The sequence below is a fragment of the Mobula hypostoma genome, chromosome 10, assembly GCF_963921235.1.
Source record: "Mobula hypostoma chromosome 10, sMobHyp1.1, whole genome shotgun sequence".
NCBI lineage: Eukaryota > Metazoa > Chordata > Chondrichthyes > Myliobatiformes > Myliobatidae > Mobula > Mobula hypostoma.
In genome coordinates, this window is record NC_086106.1 from 43763395 (window position 1) to 43782356 (window position 18962).

General features: G+C 42.6%; 1 protein-coding gene across 3 annotated transcripts in view; it reads left to right on the forward strand.

The window, feature by feature from the left end:
- The window catches only part of brwd3 (bromodomain and WD repeat domain containing 3), a 278952-nt gene that overhangs the window by 241924 nt on the left and 18066 nt on the right, over positions 1 to 18962 (forward strand). For all 3 annotated transcript variants that reach the window (XM_063060431.1, XM_063060433.1, XM_063060432.1), the window contains exons 36-38: positions 1123 to 1275; positions 1886 to 2178; positions 6791 to 6882. In XM_063060431.1, coding sequence (XP_062916501.1) covers positions 1123 to 1275; positions 1886 to 2178; positions 6791 to 6882 — 538 coding nt within the window. The remainder of the gene's footprint in view (positions 1 to 1122; positions 1276 to 1885; positions 2179 to 6790; positions 6883 to 18962) is intronic.

The window sequence follows — 18962 nt, forward strand, 5'->3', positions numbered from 1 at the left end:
TTTCTATTAGGGTCCCCCTTCAGCCTCCAATGCTCCCGCAACTTCACCTTATATTTAATGTTTTCTAACCAAATAACATCCTGGTGAACCTCATCTGTATCTTCTCCAATTCCTCCATGTTTTTCCTGTAGTGTGGTGACCAGAACACAGAATATTCCAGATGTTGTCTAACCAGAGTTTTACACAGATGCAACATGACTTACTTTCTTTTATACACAACAGTCTAACTGATGAAGCTAACTAAGCTGTATGCCTTCCTTACTGCCATTGGGAGTGCATGGATACACCTCAAGCTCCAACTGGACATCCATATTTCTAAGGATCCTGCTCTTTATATTCTCCTTTTACGTTTGACCTTCCGTTGTCTGACACCTTATATTTGTATGAGTTGAAACAGTTTTTCTGGCAGGGTTTCCAGCTGATCTGTACACTAATAAGTTCTTTGCAACTTCTCTCACTGTTCACAACTCTGCCTGTTGCATGCCATCTGCAAATTTACTGATCAGCCCACCTAAGTTTTTATAAAAATCTCTTGTATATACATCACAAACAACAGGGATATCAGCACTGATGCTTGCTGAATGCCATTAATCACAGACCTACATTGAGAATGACAGCTCTTCACCACAATTTTGCCTTCAATGGCCAAGCTAATTTTGAATTCGGTCAACCAAATCTTCATGGACCCTATGTGTCTTTAATCTTCCAGATCAGCCTACTGTGAGGAACATTGTTGGAAGCTTTCCTCAAGTACATTTAGACAGCATCCAGTGCCTTACCCTAATCAGCTATCTCTCAACTCAGCAAAGCTCAATCAACTTTCTTGCACAAAGCCATGCTATCTATCTCTGATAAGTCAATGCTTATCTCTGATAAGCTGGTGCCATTGTCTTAGTACAAAGATGCACATGTACAATCGTACAAATGTGTAAATTTTATAAGAATTAACTTGAAGTAAATGGGTTCTTGAAATTTAGCTACCCGTGGAGTAAAAAGAATTTAATAATACATGGAACTCTGCAGGTTCAAATGAAAATAATAGTAATTAGAGATTTTTTTATTTGATGAAAACAAGCATCTTTCAGCTGGCATATGTGCTTATGCTTCTAATTTCCTTTGTAGGACTACAAGGATATCATAGACACTCCAATGGATTTTAACACAGTAAAAGAAACCCTTGAAGAGGAGAATTATGAAACTCCACTGGAGTTTTGCAAGGATGTTCGATTAATATTCAGCAATGCCAAAGCTTACACACCGAACAAAAAATCAAGGGTAAAAGGAGTACTTTGTTTTGGAAACTTTTGACCTACCAACAATTTGCTAGAGGAACTTTGCATTCTTAGCAGCATCTGTGTTGCGGGGGAGTAATTGTCACATTTTCAGGTTGAAATCCTGCATCAGGACTTACTGGGAGATCAATTAGCAAAAACAATTAACACAGTTTTCATATTGAGTGCAATAATGCTGTATATTAAGTTGATTGTGAAGAGAATGTCACTTTATGCTAGCATAATATATTGAATATAAGTATACTATTAATGATATTTTGTTCAGAAAGTTTCTTCCAGATATTTCACATCTTATAAATCAAGTGAGTTTTCAGTGATTTTGAAAGTCTAGATCAAACTGAGTTTTTTTTATCCTAGTTCTTTCTTTCAAATTGAAACATCTGCCTTAATATTATGGTCTTTACTACTTCCACAAACTTGGCCTAGTGCAGTATTGATAGAGAAAATATAATATCAGTACAATTATTGCTAATGGTCTAATGAAACTTGAATGTATGAAAATAATGGGATAATTGCATTTAGCGGCAAGTTTACAAGATTGTCAGATTTTTTACTTTGGTGTGAAATACTTACCAGTGCAATTGTTGTTGCAGATATACAGCATGACACTCAGGTTATCTGCCTTATTTGAAACACAAATTCAGAAAATCATCTCTGACTACAAGCTTGCCTTGAAGTGCCAAAAGAAGAGCAGACCAAGACAGAAGTATCGGAAAAGATTCAAAAGCAGCAGCAGCAGTAGCAGTTCTCAGTCCAGCAACAAGACTAGTTCGCGGTCCAGCAATAAGGGCAGTTCTCAGTCTAGCAGCAAGAGCTCTTCCCAGTCTAGTAGCAGAAGCAGTTCTCAGTCCAGAAGCAGTTCTCGGTCCAGTAGCCACACATCCAGGTAAAACTGTACAAACATTTATCTTGAATTTTTGTTGGAAAAACTTGGGTGTATATGATGAAAAAAAATATAGGTGGTATAAACGCTGTAAAAGTATATATGCTTTTTGGTGATTTTCACAGCACAGTGGCATTTCTATGAAAGTTTGCTTACTGAGAGAAGGAAAGCAGAGACGCAGAAATGAGTTCAATTTTGGAAACAGAATGTAAAACTCAACCATTACTGTATTGTTTGTTTCAGGCAAGCATTTGAAGCAGAGCCAGCTAGTAGAAACATAGAAACACAGAAAATAGGTGCGGGAGTAGGCCATTCGGCCCATCGAGCCTGCACGGCCATTCAGTATGATCATGGCTAATCATCCAACTCAGAACCCTACACCTGCCTTATCTCCATACCCCCTGATCCCTTTAGCCACAAGGGTCATATCTATCTCCCTCTTAAATATAGCCAATGAACTGGCCTCAACTGTTTCCTGTGGCAGAGAATTCCACAGATTCACCACTCTCTGTGTGAAGAGGTTTTTCCTCATCTTGGTCCTAAGAGGCTTCCCCTTTATCCTCAAACTGTGACCCCTCGTTCTGGACTTCCCTAACATCGGGAACAATCTTCCTGCATCTAGCCTGTCCAATCCCTTTAGAATTTTATACGTTTCAATCAGATCCCCCCTCAATCTTCTAAATTCCAATGAGTATAAGCCTAGTCGATCCAATCTTTCATCATACGAAAGTCCTGTCATCCCAGGAATCAATCTGGTGAACCTTCTTTGTACCCCCTCTACGGCAAGAATGTCTTTCCTCAGCTTAGGGGACCAAAACTGCACACAATACTCCAGGTGTGGTCTCACCAAGGCCTTGTACAACTGCAGTAGTACCTCCCTGCTCCTGTACTCGAATCCTCTTGCTATGAATGCCAGCATACCATTTGCCTCTTTCACCGTCTGCTGTACCTGCATGCCCACTTTCAATGACTGGTGTATAATGACACCCAGGTCTCGTTGCACCTCCCCTTTTCCTAATCAGCCACCATTCAGATAATAATCTGTTTTCCTGTTTTTGCCACCAAAGTGGATAACCTCACATTTATCCACATTAAATTGCATCTGCCATGAATTTGCCCACTCACCTAACCTATCCAAGTCACCCTGCATCCTTTTAGCATCCTGCTCACAGCTAACATTGCCGCCCAGCTTCATGTCACCTGAAAACTTGGAGATGCTACATTTAATTCCCTTGTCTAAATCATTAATATATATTGTAAACAACTGGGGTCCCAGCACTGAGCCTTGCGGTACCCCATTAGTCACTGCCTGCCATTCTGAAAAGGTCCTGTTTATTTCCACTTTTTGCTTCCTGTCCGCCAACCAATTCTCTATTCACGTCAATACCATGCCCCCAATACCGTGTGCTCTAAGTTTGCACACTCATCTGCTGTGTGGGACCTTGTCAAAAGCCTTTTGAAAATCCAAATATACCACATCCACTGGTTCTCCCCTATCCACTCTACTAGTTACATTCTCAAAAAATTCTATGAGATTCGTCAGACATGATTTTCCTTTCACAAATCCATGCTGACTTTGTCCAATGATTTCAGTGCTTTCCAAATCTGCTGTTATCACATCTTTGATTACTGACTCTAGCATTTTCCCCACCACCGATGTCAGGCTTACTGGTCTATAATTCCCAGGTTTCTCTCTCCCTCCTTTTTTAAAAAGCGGGGTTACATTAGCCACCCTCCAATCCTCAGGAACTAATCCAGAATCTAAAGAGTTTTGAAAAATTATCACTATTTCTTGGGCTACTTCCGTAAGCACTCTGGGATGCAGACCATCTGGCCCTAGGGATTTATCTGCATTCAATCCCTTTAATTTGCCTAACACCACTTCCCTGCTAACATTTATTTCCCTTAGTTCCTCCATCTCACTAGTCCCTCGGTCCCTTACTATTTCTGGAAGATTATTTATGTCCTCCTTAGTGAGGACAGAACCAAAATAGTTATTCAATTGGTCTGCCATGTCCTTGTTCCCCCTGATCAATTCACCTGTATCTGACTGTAAGGGACCTACATTTGTCTTAACCAATCTTTTTCTTTTCATATGTCTATAAAAGCTTTTACAGTCAGTTTTTATGTTCCCTGCCAGCTTTCTCTCATAATCTCTTTTCCCTCTCCTAACTAAGCCCTTTGTCCTCCTGTACTGGACTCTGAATTTCTCCCAATCCTCAGGTGTGCGGCCTTTTCTAGCTAATTTGTATGTTTCCTCTTTGGAATTGATACTATCCCTAATTTCCCTTGTCAGACATGGGTGCACTACCTTCCCTGGTTTATTCTTTTGCCAAACTGGGATGAACAATTGTTGTAGTTCATCCATGCAATCTTTAAATGCTTGCCATTGCATATCCACTACAAGTATCATTTGCCAGTCTATCTTAGCTAATTCACGTCTCATACCTTCAAAGTTACCCTTCTTTAAGTTCAGAACCTTTGTTTCTGAATTAACTATATCACTCTCCATCTTAATGAAAAATTCCACCATATTATGGTCACTCTTACCCAAGGGGCCTCGCACGACACGATTGCTAACTAACCCTTCCTCATTGCTCAATACCCAGTCCAGAATGGCCTGCTCTTTAGTTGGTTCCTTGACATGTTGGTTCAGAAAACCATCCTACATACATTCCAAGAAATCCTCTTCCTCAGCACCCTTACCGATTTGGTTCACCCAATCTATATGTAGATTGAAGTCACCCATTATAACTGCGGTTTCTTTATTGCACGCATTTCTAATTCCCTGTTTAATGCCATCCCCAACCTCACTACTACAGTTAGGTGGCCTGTACACAACTCCGACCAGCGTTTTCTGCCCCTTAGTGTTATGCAGCTCTACCCATATCGATTCCACATCCTCCCAGCTAATGTCCTTACTTTCTATTGCCTTAATCTCCTCTCTAACCAGCAATGCCACCCCACCTCCTTTTCTTTCATGTCTATCTCTCCTGAATATTGAATATCCCTGAATGTTGAGCTTCCATCCTTGGTCACCCTGGAGCCATGTCTCTGTGATCCCAACTATATCATATTCATTAATAACTATCTGCACGTTCAATTCATCCACCTTGTTACGAATGCAACAAAGCCTTCAGGCTTGCTTTTTGCAACACTTTTAGCCCTTATACAATTATGTTGAAAAGTGGCCCTTTTTGATTTTTGCCGTGGATTTGCCAGCCTGCCACTTTTACTTATCATCTTACTACTTTTTGCTTCTACCCTCATTTTACACCCCTCTGTCTCTCTGCACTTGTTCCCATCCCCTGCCACATTAGTTTAAATCCTCCTGAACAACAGTAGCAAACGCTCCCCCTAGGACATTGGTTCCAGTCCAGCCCAGGGGCAGACCGTCCTGTTTGTACCAGTCCCACATCCTCCAGAACTGGTTCCAATGCCCCAGAAATTTGAATCCCTCCCGTTTGCACCATTTTCAAGCCACGTATTCATCTGATATATCCTCCTATTTCTACTCTAACTAGCACGTGGCACTGGTAGTAATCCGGAGATTATTACCTTTGTGGTCCTACTTTTTAGTTTATCTCCTAACTCCCTAAATTCACCTTGTAGGACCTCATCCCGTTTTTTACCTATATCGTTGGTACCTATCTGCACCACAACCACTGGCTGTTCACCTATGTGCACCTCGACCAGTGGCTGTTCATTACTGAGATATAGATTCCTCCTCTTGCCCAGTGAATGTTCTCTTGGTCTATTTCAGTGCGAAAGTCCTTTGGCCTTCATTTATGTTACAGTGATGTGGAATCCATGCTTGTTTCTCAGTTATTTAGTTAACTTTTTTGTGGATGTGTCAGAAGGAAAAAAGTTGGCTTTTAAAAGTAATTCTCTGTTAATTGGGATGAATATCCTTTAGATGTAAATGCTTATTTACATTTGCAGAAAAACAATTTTACTTGAAGCAAAAGAGGTAATGGAAATGGGTTGATTAGCATTACTTACATGTTTCCCAGTTTTAAGAATTCTACTATTGGAAAAGCTAATTCTGAGATGCTACGAATTTGCATGGGGGATTTTTTTTTCAAAAAGACAATAATTTAAGATTGGATTGTCCAGATTTTATTTCAATAAAATTCAAGTGGAAATGACATGGAACTGAACTGTGCAATGCAAAGGAAATTCAAAACCATTGAGTGTATTTTTTTCCAGGAGAACAGTTTCAGAGCTGTAACTAAAATTAGAATGTTGTCATTTACCCCATATATGGTTTATGGTTGTTTATAAATATATGTAAAAACTTGCAAGTTTTAGGTATGATCTGTGTGGGAAACTGAAAAGTATCAATAATTTCATCAGCGAAATTCTTTTCTAGGACAGTTTTCGTATCAATGAAGTGAGGAAAAATCCAAGTGTGTTAAATGTAGATTTCTAGATTTATTCTGCTAGATTAATGCATAAAAGCACTCAATGTACTCAACAAGCTTTTTCATTCCACCATATTCTCATGGGGGAGGGGAGGGTGGAGAAATGTCACTCCCCTCAATAATAATGGAGGAGAAGCAAAAATTACTTTTAATTTTTGTTTGGATTTACAATTTTTTGTTGTATCTTTTAGCCCAGAACGCAAAGCAGCAAGCACTCCTAAAACAATTCTGACTGCTTCACCATCTTGTTTCATAAGAACAATCTCATCAAGATCATCTCCAGGTGAGAGTGGAAGTTGTTCAGATTTACAGATGGCTATAGTCAGAGGGTGATCATTACTTTCCTAGTCCAAAAGTTCATTTTATCAGTGTTAATAGTGCAAATACTTTATTACATTGTGGGTTTGGTTGATGGTCAGTGTGGATTTAGTCAGCCAAAGACCCTGTTTCCATGCTGCATGACTGTCTATTTCTCTTCATTCACTTAAGGGATGTGGGCTTTACAGGCTGAGCCAGCACTTCATTGCTCATCACTAGACGAGCTTAAGAAGGTGATGGTGCCCTGCCTTATTGAACTGTTACTGTCCTCGAGTTCCGGGTATTCTCAAAATGCTGTAATAGAGAAAATTCCAAGATTTTGATGAACAACAGTGAGGGAATGGCAACGTATTTCTAAGTCAGGATGGTGTGCAGCTTGGAGGGCAGCTTCCAGGTGGTGGTGTTCCTGCCTTTCTGCCCTTCTGCCCTTGTCCTTTTGTCTCGTAGAGCATGTGGGTGTGGAAATTGCTGTTTAAGGAGACTTGCTGGAGGGTAATAGTACAGGGAACTACGTTAAATCTTAAAAATGGAGCAGCTGCAAAACATATGTTGCATTACTTTTCTGATTTGGGCCAAATATACACAAATGGGATGAGCTCAGGAAGGCACTTTGGTTGGCACAGACACATTGGGCCAAAGTGTCTGTCTACATGCTGAACAACTCCTATGATTCATTGTGTTTGACTTTCAACTTCCCTCTGAATTGCTCCTAAATGACAAACTAATCAGTTGTTTCGAACTACACCTACGTGTGCAATAAAAATAAAATTAGGCAGACTACTTGGCATGGACTGTGCTTTCACATTAAGAGATGATCAGATAAGACATGGAGCTATTGAGTCTGGTTGGAGAAGTTTTGGCCTTTTCCTTGATAACGCAAGTCAATCTTTAGGCAGTTTGATTGACACAAAGTTTTCAATAAATTTTGAACGTAGCATCTTTGGGCCCTGATATCACGTTTCCATTGCTGAAGATCCAGGTATTAGAACAAGCTATTCCTCCAGAAACCTTTAATACAGCTACAGTTCATCCAACAATGTGAGAAATTGCCCACCAAAAAAAAAGGTAATAGCTATCTTATCAGCGATACCATGGCAGAAAGGTCTCTTTCTGTGCTATATCATTTATCTAGGGGAAGTGCCTTCAGTGATGTTGTTAGCATGAATTTTTTTTTCTTTTGTTACTGGTGAGTTTCTACTCAATGCAAATCAGGTGTAAAGGTGTTCATGAATGGACTGAGTGAGAGTTTTAGTCCAAACCTGAATAACAAAGTTAAATTCCAAACTAAAGTGAGATTGACACTCAATTTTTGTGTTAGGGAGACAAAACATTACGGACTTTCCATCACAAGGCCAGAAGTGATAACAGATTCCATCCTCAATTTCTCGATGCATTATATGTGTTGTAACAAATCTGGACAGTATCCAGACTTAGGTAACCACTGGTGTAACGTTTGCCACCATCAATATCTTGGAGATTATTATTGATCAGAAAGTTAATTTTGGCTAAAAGAGCAGGACTTACCATGGTAAATGACTTTCAGCAGAGCAGAGTATTCCATACTATGTGACTTCCAAACATGCCAGCACCCTCAAAGTAAAAATCTCTACTTGCTTAAATCAGTCCTGAAACAATTCATTGCAGATCAGAAAACAGAATGTCAAGGGCAGTAAACACATGGGAACACTGCCAATTTAATAATACAAGCTTCCTTGACTTAAAAACCTATTGCTTCTCCTCCATTATCATTGAACCAAAGTCCTGGAATTCTCATATCCAATAAATTGTGAAAGATGCAGTGATGCTTTGATCAATCAGCAGAATATGATCTTTCAAGAAGCATTTGATTCTGCATGGTCCCAGAGGACTGGAAGATTGCAAATGTCACTACACTCTTTAAGAAAGGAGAAAAACAAAAGAGAGGAAATTATAGGCCAGTTAGCCTATCCTCAGTGGCTGGTAAAGTGTTTGGAGTCCTTTATTAAAGGTGAAGTTTTGGGGTATCTGGAGACGAATAATAAAATAAGTCAAATTCAGCATAGTTTCTATAAAGGAAAATCTTCCTGACAATTATGTTAGAGTTCTTCGAGGAAGCAACAAGCAGGGTGGACAAAGGAGAGGCAGTGGATGTCATTTACTTGGATTTTCAGAAAGCATTTGATAAGGTGCCTCAGATGAGGCTACTTACATAGAAACATAGAAAACTTACAGCACAATACAGGCCCTTCAGCTCACAATGCTGCACCAAACATGTACTTACTTTAGAAATTACCTAGGGTTTTATCTAAGCTCCATGTACCTATCCAGGAGTCTCTTAAAAGACCCTTTCATTCCCGCCTCCACTGCCACTGCCGGAAGCCCATGCCATGCACTCACCACTCTCTGCGTAAAAAAACTTAGCCCTGACATCTCCTCTGTACCTACTTCCAAGCACCTTAAAACTGTGCCCTCTCATGTTAGCCATTTTAGCCCTGGGAAAATTCCTCCTTGACTTCCTCCTTTTCTGCAGCCATGACACTTTCTATGATCGGCAGAGCCATGCCCCCACCTCTTTTGCCTCCCTCCCTGTCCTTTCTGAAATATCTAAAGCCTGGCACTCGTAAGTAACCATTCCTGTCCCTGAGCCATCCAAGTCTCTGTAATGGCCACAGCATCATAGCTCCAAGTACTGATTCATGCTCTGAGCTCATCTGTTTTCTTCATGATACTTCTTGCGTTAAAATAGACACATCTCAAACCATCAGTCTGAGTGTATCCCTTCTCTATCACCTGACTGTCCTCCCTGTCGCACTGTCTCCAAGCTTTCTCTATTTGTGAGCCAACCACCTCTTCCTCCATCTCTTCAGTTCAGTTTCCACCCCCCAGCAATTCTAGTTTAAACTCTCCCCAACAGCCTCAGCAAACCTCTCTGCCAGGATATTGGTACCCCTCAGATTCAAATGCAACCCGTCCTATTTGTAGAGGTCACACCTGCCCCAAAAATGGTTCCAATGATATAGAAATCTGAATCCCTGCCCCCTGCTCCAATCCCTCAGTCACACGTTTATCCTCCACCTCACTCTATTCCTATACTCACTGTCATGAGGCACAGGCAGTAATCCTGAGATTACTACCTTTGAGGTCCTGCTTCTCAACTTCCTTCCTAGCTCCCTGTCGTCTGTTTTCAGGAACTCCTCCCTTTTCTTACCTATGTCGTTGGTACTAATATGTACCACAACCTCTGGCTGTTCATCTTCCCACCTCAGGATATCGTGGACGCGGTCAGAAACGTCCCGGACCCTGGCATCTGGGAGGCAAACTATCGTGCTTCTTTCCTGCATCAACAGAATCATCCATCCGATCCCCTAACTATAGAGTCTCCTATCACTGCTGCCTTCTTCCTTTCCCTACCCTCCTGAGCCACAGGACCAGACTCTGTGCCAGAGGCACGGCCACTGTTGCTTCTCCCAGGTAGGCCGTCCCCCCCATCAGTACAAAAAGAGGAGTACTTATTGTTAAGGGGGACAGCCACAGGGGTGCCCTCTAGCATCTGACTCCTGCCCTTCCCTCTCCTGACTGTTACCCACTTATCTATCTCCCGAGGCCCCTGTGTGACCACTTGCCTATAGCTCCTCTCTAATACCTCCTCACTTTCCCTGACCAGACGAAGGTCATCGAGCTGCATCTGCAGTTCCCTAACGCGGTCCCTAAGGAGCTGCAGCTGGACGCGCCTGGTGCAGATGTGGCCTTCCGGGTGGCTGGGAGTCTCCCGAACATCCCACATCTGACACCCAGTACAGAACACCGGCCTCACAGACATACTTCCTATTTCTATTCCTCACAGGTAACTTACCTCGCCTAAACCCGTTATCACCGAAGCCCTACCATTCTGCCTCAGATCGCTCCGTCGATAACCGCTCCGCTAGGCAGTATCTCCCTTTTATGCCTTAACCTTCTCGGCTATCTAACTCATGATTGGTGCTCCGGTTATAGCCGTTGATAGGCCACATATAATGGACAAACGCTCTCAAAGCTCCCTTTTTTAATAAACACCGCCGACCTGCGAGAAATTCCTCTTGGTAAACCTCTGATGATTCCGCTGATAGGCCACGTACTTAACAAGAAAAAATCTGATGATGTTACAGAAAAGAAACTGGCATGGATAGAGGAATGGCTGACAGGCAGGAGGCAGAGAGTGGGAATAAAGGGGGCCTTTTCTGCTTGGCTGCCAGTGACTAGTAGTGTTCCTCAGGAGTCAGTATTGGAACCTCTACTTCTCACATTGTTTTTTCAATGATTTAGATGGTGGAAATGATGAATTTGTAGCAATGTTTGCAGATGATACAAAGATGGGTAGTGTTGAGGAAGCAATGCAGCAGGAATTAGACAAATTGGAAGAATGGGCAAATAAAGTGGCAGATGGAATACAGTGCTGGGAAATGTATGATATTGTACTTTTGTAAAAGGAACAATAGTGCAGGCTTATTATCTGAATGGAGAGAAAATTCAAACATCAGAGATGCAGAGAAACTTTGGAGACCTCATGCAAGACTCCCGGAAGTTTAATTCACAGGTTGAGTCTGTGGTAAAGAAGGCAAATGCAATGTTGGCATTTATTTTAAGGGGAATAGAATATAAAAACAAAGAGATAATACTGAGGCTTTATGAGACACTAGTCAGGCTGTATTTAGAGTATCGTCAACAGTTTTGGGCCCCACATCTCAGAAAGGATGTGTTGTCATTGAGAGAGTCCAGAGGAGGTTCATGAGGATGACTCTGGGTGTGAAGGGGTTAACATATGAGGAATTTGGCAGCTTTGGGCCTGTACTCACTGGAATTTAGAAGACTGCAGGGGGATCTCATTGAAACCTACCGAGAGTTGAAATAGGGTAGAAGTGGAGAGGATGCTTCCTTTAGTGGGTGTATACAGAACTAGAGGGCACAGCTTCAGAATTTAGAACTTTTTAGGAACTTTTTTTAGCCTGAGTGGTGAATCTGTGGAATGCCATGCCACAGACTATGGTGGAGGCCAAGTCTGTGGGTATATTCAGATCGGAAGTTGATAGATTCCTGATTGGTCGCAGCATCAGGGGATATGGTGAGAAAGTAGGTGTATGGGGTTGAGTGGGATCTGGGAACAGTCATGAAGAAATGGTGGAGTGCACTTGATGGGCTGAATGGCCTAATTCTACTCCTATGTCTAATGGTCTTATGATCCAATAAAAATGTGATTGCATACCAAAGTGCTGTGATAGATGTTCCATTCCACCCAGATCTGCATTGCTACCTTGCAGTGAGAAAAACCAGAAGAAATTGGCTGTTTTAGCGTGGGAAAAAAAACTGATCACCCCAAAACCATAGTAGTTTATTTTTAACAGTATTTCCCCCTACTCAGACGTATTGATAGCATTATAGGGCATAGAACTAGCCCTTTGACCCAATTCATCCGTACATCCCCACGTGCCTACATTTAACCCAAATCTTCTGTTAAACATTTCGTATCCATGTGATTGTCCAATTGATTTTTTTTCTGTTGTAATTACATCTACCTCTACCACCACCTCTGGCAGCTAATTCTATATACCCACTACCCCCTGTGTAGAAAAACCTGCCCCTCAAATGTCTTCAGATCTCCCCATCCTCCCAACTCCAGTCATCTGAAACCTATCCTCCAGTAGAGAGTTTTAGACCATAAGATATAGGAGCAGAATGAGACCATTTGGCCTGTCGAGTCGGCCCCGCCATTTCATCATGGTGGCAATGAATTGCACAGATTCACCACTCTGGCTAAAGAAATCCCTCCTCATCTCCATTCTAAAAGGACGCCCCTCTATCTAGAGGCTGTGTCCTCTGGTCATAGATTCTCTCACCATAGGGAGCATCCATGTCACAGTTGGCCCGAAATATTGGCTGTACTTGATCTCATATTGGGAAATGAACCTGGTCAGGTGTCAGATGTCTCAGTGGGAGAGCATTTTGGAGATAGTGATCACAATTCTATCTCCTTTACCATAGCATTGGAGAGGGACAGGAACAGACAAGTTCGGGAAATGTGTAATTGGAATAAGGGGAAATATGAGGCTATCAGGCAGGAACTTGGAAACATAAATTGGAGCAGATGTTCTCACAGAAATGTGGCAAATATTCAGGGGATATTTGCATGGGGTTCTGCATAAGTACGTTCCAGGGAAAGGATGGTAAGGTACAGGAGCCATGCTGTTCAAAGGCTGTTGTAAATCTAGTCAAGAAGAAAAGAGGAGCTTATGAAAGGTTGAAAAAACTAGGTAATGATAGAGATCTAGAAGATTATAAGGCTAGCAGGAAGGAGCTTAAGAATGAAATTAGGAGAGCCAGAAGGGGCCATGAGAAGGCCTTGGCGGACAGGATTAAGGAAAACCCCAAATACGTGCAGAGCAAGAGGATAAGACATGAGAGAATAGGACCAATCAAGTGTGACGGTGGAGAAGTGTGTATGTAACCAGAGGAGATAGCAGAGGTACTTAATGAGTATTTTGCTTCAGTATTCACTGCGGAAAAGGATCTTGGCGATTGTAGGGATGACTTACAGCAGACTGAAAAGCTTGAGCATGTAAGGAAGAGGACGTGCTGGAGTTTTTGGAAAGCATCAAGTTGGATGAGTCTCCGGGACTGGACGAGATGTACGCCAGGCTACTGTGGGAGGCGAGGGAGGACGTTGCTAAGCCTCTGGCGATGAGCTTTGCATCATCAATGGGGTTCCAGCAGTTTGGAGGGTTGCGGATGTTGTTCCCTTATTCAAGAAAGGGAGTAGGGATAGCCCAGAAAATTATAGACCAGTGAGTCTTTCTTCGGTGGTTGGTAAGTTGATGGAGAAGATCCTGAGTGACAGGATTTATGAAGCATTTGGAGAGGCATACTATGATTAGGAAAAGTCAGCATGGCTTTGTCAAGGGCAGTTTGTGCCTTACGAGCCAGATTGAGTTTTTTTGAGGATGCGACTAAACACATTGAAGGTAGAGCAGGAGATGTAGTGTATATGGATTTCAGCAAGGCATTTGACACGGTACCCCATGCAAGGCATACTGAGAAAGTAAGGAGGCATGGGATCCAAGGGGACATTGCTTTGTGGATCCAGAACTGGCTTGCCCACAGAAGGCAAAGAGTGGTTGTAGATGGGTCATATTCTGTATGGAGGTCGGTGATCAGTGGTGTACAGCCTCAGGGATCTGTTCTGGGACCCCTACTCTTCGTGATTTTTATAAATGACCTGGATGAGGAAGTGGAGGGATGGGTTTGTAAATTTGCTGATGACATAAAGGTTGGGGGTGTTGTGGATAGTGTGGAGGGCTGTCAGAGGTTATAGCGGGACATTGATAGGATGCAAAACTGGGCTGAGAAGTGGCAGATGGAGTTCAACCCAGATAAATGTGAGCTGGTTCATTTTGGTAGATCAAATATGATGGCAGATAGAGTATTAATGGTAAGACTCTTGGCAGTGTGGAGGATCAGAGGGATCTTGCGTCTGAATCTGTGGTTAAGAAGGTATACGGTGCATTGACCTTCATCAATCGTGGGATTGAGTTTAAGAGCTGAGAGGTAATGTTGGAGCTATATAGGACCCTGGTCAGACCCCACTTAGAGTACTGTGCTCAGTTCTGGTCGACTCAATGCAGGAAAGATGTGGAAACTATAGAAAGGGCACAGAGGAGATTTACAGGGCTGTTGCCTGGATTGAGGAGCATGCCTTATGGGAATAGGTTGAGTGAATTCGGCCTTTTCTCCTTGGAGTAACGGAGGATGAGCAGTGACCTGATAGACGTGTACAAGATGATGAGAGGCATTGATCGTGTGGATAGTCGGAGGCTTCTTCCCAGGGCTGAAATAGCTAGCACGAGAGGGCACAGTTTTAAGGTGCTTGGAAGTAGGTACAGAGGAGATGTCAGGGGTAAGTGGGTTGCCGGCAATGGTGGTGGAGGGAGAAGCGATAGGATCTTTAAAGAGACTCCTGGATAGGTACATGGAGCTTAGGAAAATAGAGGGCTATAGGTAACCCTTGGTAATTTCTAAGGTAAGGACATGTTCGACACGGCTTTGTGGGCCTAAGGGCCTGTATTGTGCTATAGATGTTCTATGTTCTGTGTTTCTTTTCCATAGTTGCTGCCTGGCCTGCTGAGTTCCTCCAGCATTTTGTGTACGCTGCTGTTCCACCACTCAATTAGGACACCCCTCGTTTTTCAAAATTGCAGTGAATACAGGCCTAAAGCCATCAAACACTCTTCATGTGACAAGCTGTTTAATCCTGAAATTATTTTCATGAACCTCCTTTGAACTCTCCCCAGTTTCAGTACATTGTTTCCAAGATAAGAACATAAGAAATATGAGCAGGAGTAGGCATCCGGCCCATCGAGCTGCCCCGCCATTCAATAAGATCATGGCTGATCTGTCCATAAACTCAGCTCCATCTACCTGCCTTTTCCCCATAACCCTTAATTACCTTACTATATAAAAACCTATCTAACTGTTTCTTAAATATATTTAGTGAAGAAACCTCAATTGCTTCCCTGGGCAGAGAATTCCACAGATTCACCACTCTCTGGGAAAACAGTTTCTCCTCATCTCCGTCCTAAATCTTCTCCCCTGAATCTTGAGGCAATCTCCCCTAGTTCTAGTCTCACCTACCAATGGAAACAACTTTTCTACTTCTATCTTATCTATCTCTTTCAAAATTTTGTATTTTTCTATAAGATCCCCTCTCATTCTTCTGAATTCCAAAGAGTACAGTCCCAGGTGACTCGATCTCTCCTCATAGGTTAACCCCTTCATCCCTGGAATCAACGAGGGGCCCAAAAACTGTTCCCAGTTATCTAAGGCCTCACCAGTGCTTTAAAAGCTCATCAAACTCATCAAAAAGGTTGAATTCGTCCTTGGCTACAACCTGGACTAGAAACATAGAAAACCTACAGCGCAATGCAGGATCTTCGGCCCATAGTGCTGTGCTAATCATGTACTTACTCTAGAAATTGCCTGGGGTTACCCATAGCCCTCTATTTTGAGGGCTTTGGACTCTTGAGTTTGTGGTGGAGAGGAGGTCACTGAACAATCTGTTATCCATTCTGGCACAATCTGGCACATCCTCTCCATGACCTACTGAATAAGCAGCAGAACACTCTTTCAAACAGCTTCCTTCAGCTCCACTGTCAAGGATCATTACAGAAATTCTTTCCTATCGAATGCAATAAGCATATACAACAGTTCATCTCTGTGCGACAGGAGATCACATCATAGTACAATAGTCTCTGCTTTATTACTTCGTATATTATTATTGTGCATTGGTACATTATTATTGTGTATATTATTATTCTCTACTTTAGTTATTATCATTATTATTATATTTTTTTCACTGTAGAAGACACTAGCAGTGTGCCAGATATTGATCGGTGTGAGGGGAGGGAAGTGAATGCAGTTTCTATGACAAAGGAGAAGGTACTCAAAAAGCTGAAAGATGTAAGGGTACATAAGTCACCCTGATCAGATGAACTGCACCCTAAGGTTCTGAAAGAGGTAGCAGTAGTGATTGTGAAGGCATTAATAATGATCTTTCAAGAATCATTGGATTCTGGCATGGTGCCATAGGACTGGAAAACTGCTAATGTCAGTCCACTCTTTGAGAAAGGTAGGAGGCAGCAGAAAGGAAATTATAAACCAGTTAGCCTGACCTCAGTGGCTGGGAAGATGTTCGATTCAGTTGTTAAGGATGAGGTTATGGAGTAGTATTTTCAGAAGGCCTTTGACAAGGTGCCACACATGAGGCTACTTAACAAGATAAGAGCCCATGGAATTACGGGAAAGTTACATACGTGGATAGAGCGTTGGCTGATTGGCAGGAAATAGAGAGTGGGAATAAAGGGATCCTATTTTGGTTGGCTGCCGGTTACCAGTGGTGTTCCACAGGGGTCCGTGTTGGGGCCGCTTCTTTTTACATTGTACATCAACGATTTGGAGTTTGGAATAGATGGCTTTGTGGCTAAGTTTGCTGATGATACGAAGATAGTTGGAGGGGCCAGTAGCGCTGAGGAAACAGAGAGTCTGCAGAGAGACTTGGATAGATTGGAAGAATGGGCAAAGAAGTGGCAAATGAAATACAATGTTGGAAAGTGTATGGTTATGCACTTTGGCAGAAGAAATAAATGGGCAGACTATTATTTAAATAGGGAGAGAAGTCTAAGTTCTGAGATGCAATGGGACTTGGGAGTCCTCGTATAGGATACCCTTAAGGTTAACCTCCAGGTTGAGTCGGTGGTGAAGAAGGCGAATGCAATGTTGGCATTCGTTGCTAGAGGAATAGAGTATAGGAGCAGGGATGTGATGTTGAGGCTGTATAAGGCGCTGGTGAGACCTCACGTGGAGTACTGTGGGCAGTTTTGGTCTCCTTATTTAAGAAAGGATGTGCTGAAGTTGGAGAGGGTACAGAGAAGATTCACTGGAATGATTCCGCGAATGAGAGGGTTAACGTTTGTCAGCTCTTGGACTGTATTCCTTGGAGTTCAGAAGAATGAGGGGAGACCTCATAGAAACATTTCGTATGTTGAAAGGCATGGATAGAGTGGATGTGGCAAAGTTGTTTCCCATGATGGGGGAGTCTAGTACGAGAGGGCATGACTTAAGGATTGAAGGGCGCCCATTCAGAACAGAAATGCGAAGAAAATTTTTTTAGCCAGAGGGTGGTGAATCTATGGAATTTGTTGCCACGGGCGGCAGTGGAGGCCAAGTCATTGGGTGTATTTAAGGCAGAGATTGATAGGTATCTGAGTAGCCAGGGCATCAAAGGTTATGGTGAGAAGGTGGGGGAATGGGACTAAATGGGAGAATGGATCAGCTCATGATAAAATGGCAGAGCAGACTCGATGAGCCGAATGGCCGACTTCTACTCCTTTATCTTATGGTCTTATGGTCTTACTTGGTGACGCAGGGCAAGGGCTAAAGTCAGAAACGAGAAAATCTGCAGATGCTGGAAATCCAAGCAACACACACAAAATGCTGGAGGAACTCAGCAGGTCAAGCAGCATCCATGGAAAAGAGTACGGTTGACGTTTCGGACTGTGACCCTTTGGTAGGACTGGAGGAAAAAAAGATGAGGAGTAGATTTAAAAATGGGGGAGGAGAGAGAGAAGCACAGGGTGTTAGGTGAAACTGGGAGGGGGAGGGATGAAGTAAAGAGCTGGGAAGTTGATTGGTGAAAGAGATACAGGACTGGAGAAGAGGGAATCCGATACAGAACAGAAGGCCATGAAAGAAAGGAAAAGGGAGAGGAGCACCAGAGGGAGGCAATGGGCAGGCAAGGAGATAAAGTGAGTGAAGGAAAAGGGGATGGGGAATGATGAAGGAGAGTTGTGCGGGGCGGCATTACTAGAAGTTTGAGAAATCGATGTTCATGCCATGAGGTTGGAGGCTACCCAGATGGAAGATATGGTGTTGCTCATCCAACCTGAGTTATGGCCTCATTGTGACAGTAGAAGAGACCATGGATCAACATACTGGAATGGACAAAGTCAGCATGGTTTCATTAAGGGAAAATCTTGCCTGACAAGCCTGTTGGAATCCTTTGAGGTGATTACAAGTAGGATACATAAAGGGGATGCAGTGGATGTTGTATATTTGGACTTCCAGAAGGCCTTTGACAAGGTGCCACACATGAGGCTGCTTACCAAATTAAGAGCCCATGGTGTTACAGGAAAGTTGCTGTTTGGTAGGAGGCAGTGAGTGGGAATAAAAGGATCCTTGTCTGGTTGGCTGCCAGTGACTAGTGGTGTTCTCCAGGAGTCAGTGTTGCGACTGCTTTTTAGCTCTACAGTGGCATGCAAAAGTTTGGGCACCCTGGTCAAAATATCTGTTACTGTAAATAGCTAAGCGAGTAAAAGATGACCTGATTTCCAAAAGGCATGAAGTTAAAGGTGACACATTTCTTGAATATCTTAAGCAAGATTATTTTTTTATTTCCATCTTTTACAGTTTCAAAATAACAAAAATGGATAAGGGCCCGAAGCAAAAGTTTGGGCACCCTGCATGGTCAGTACTTAGTAACACCCC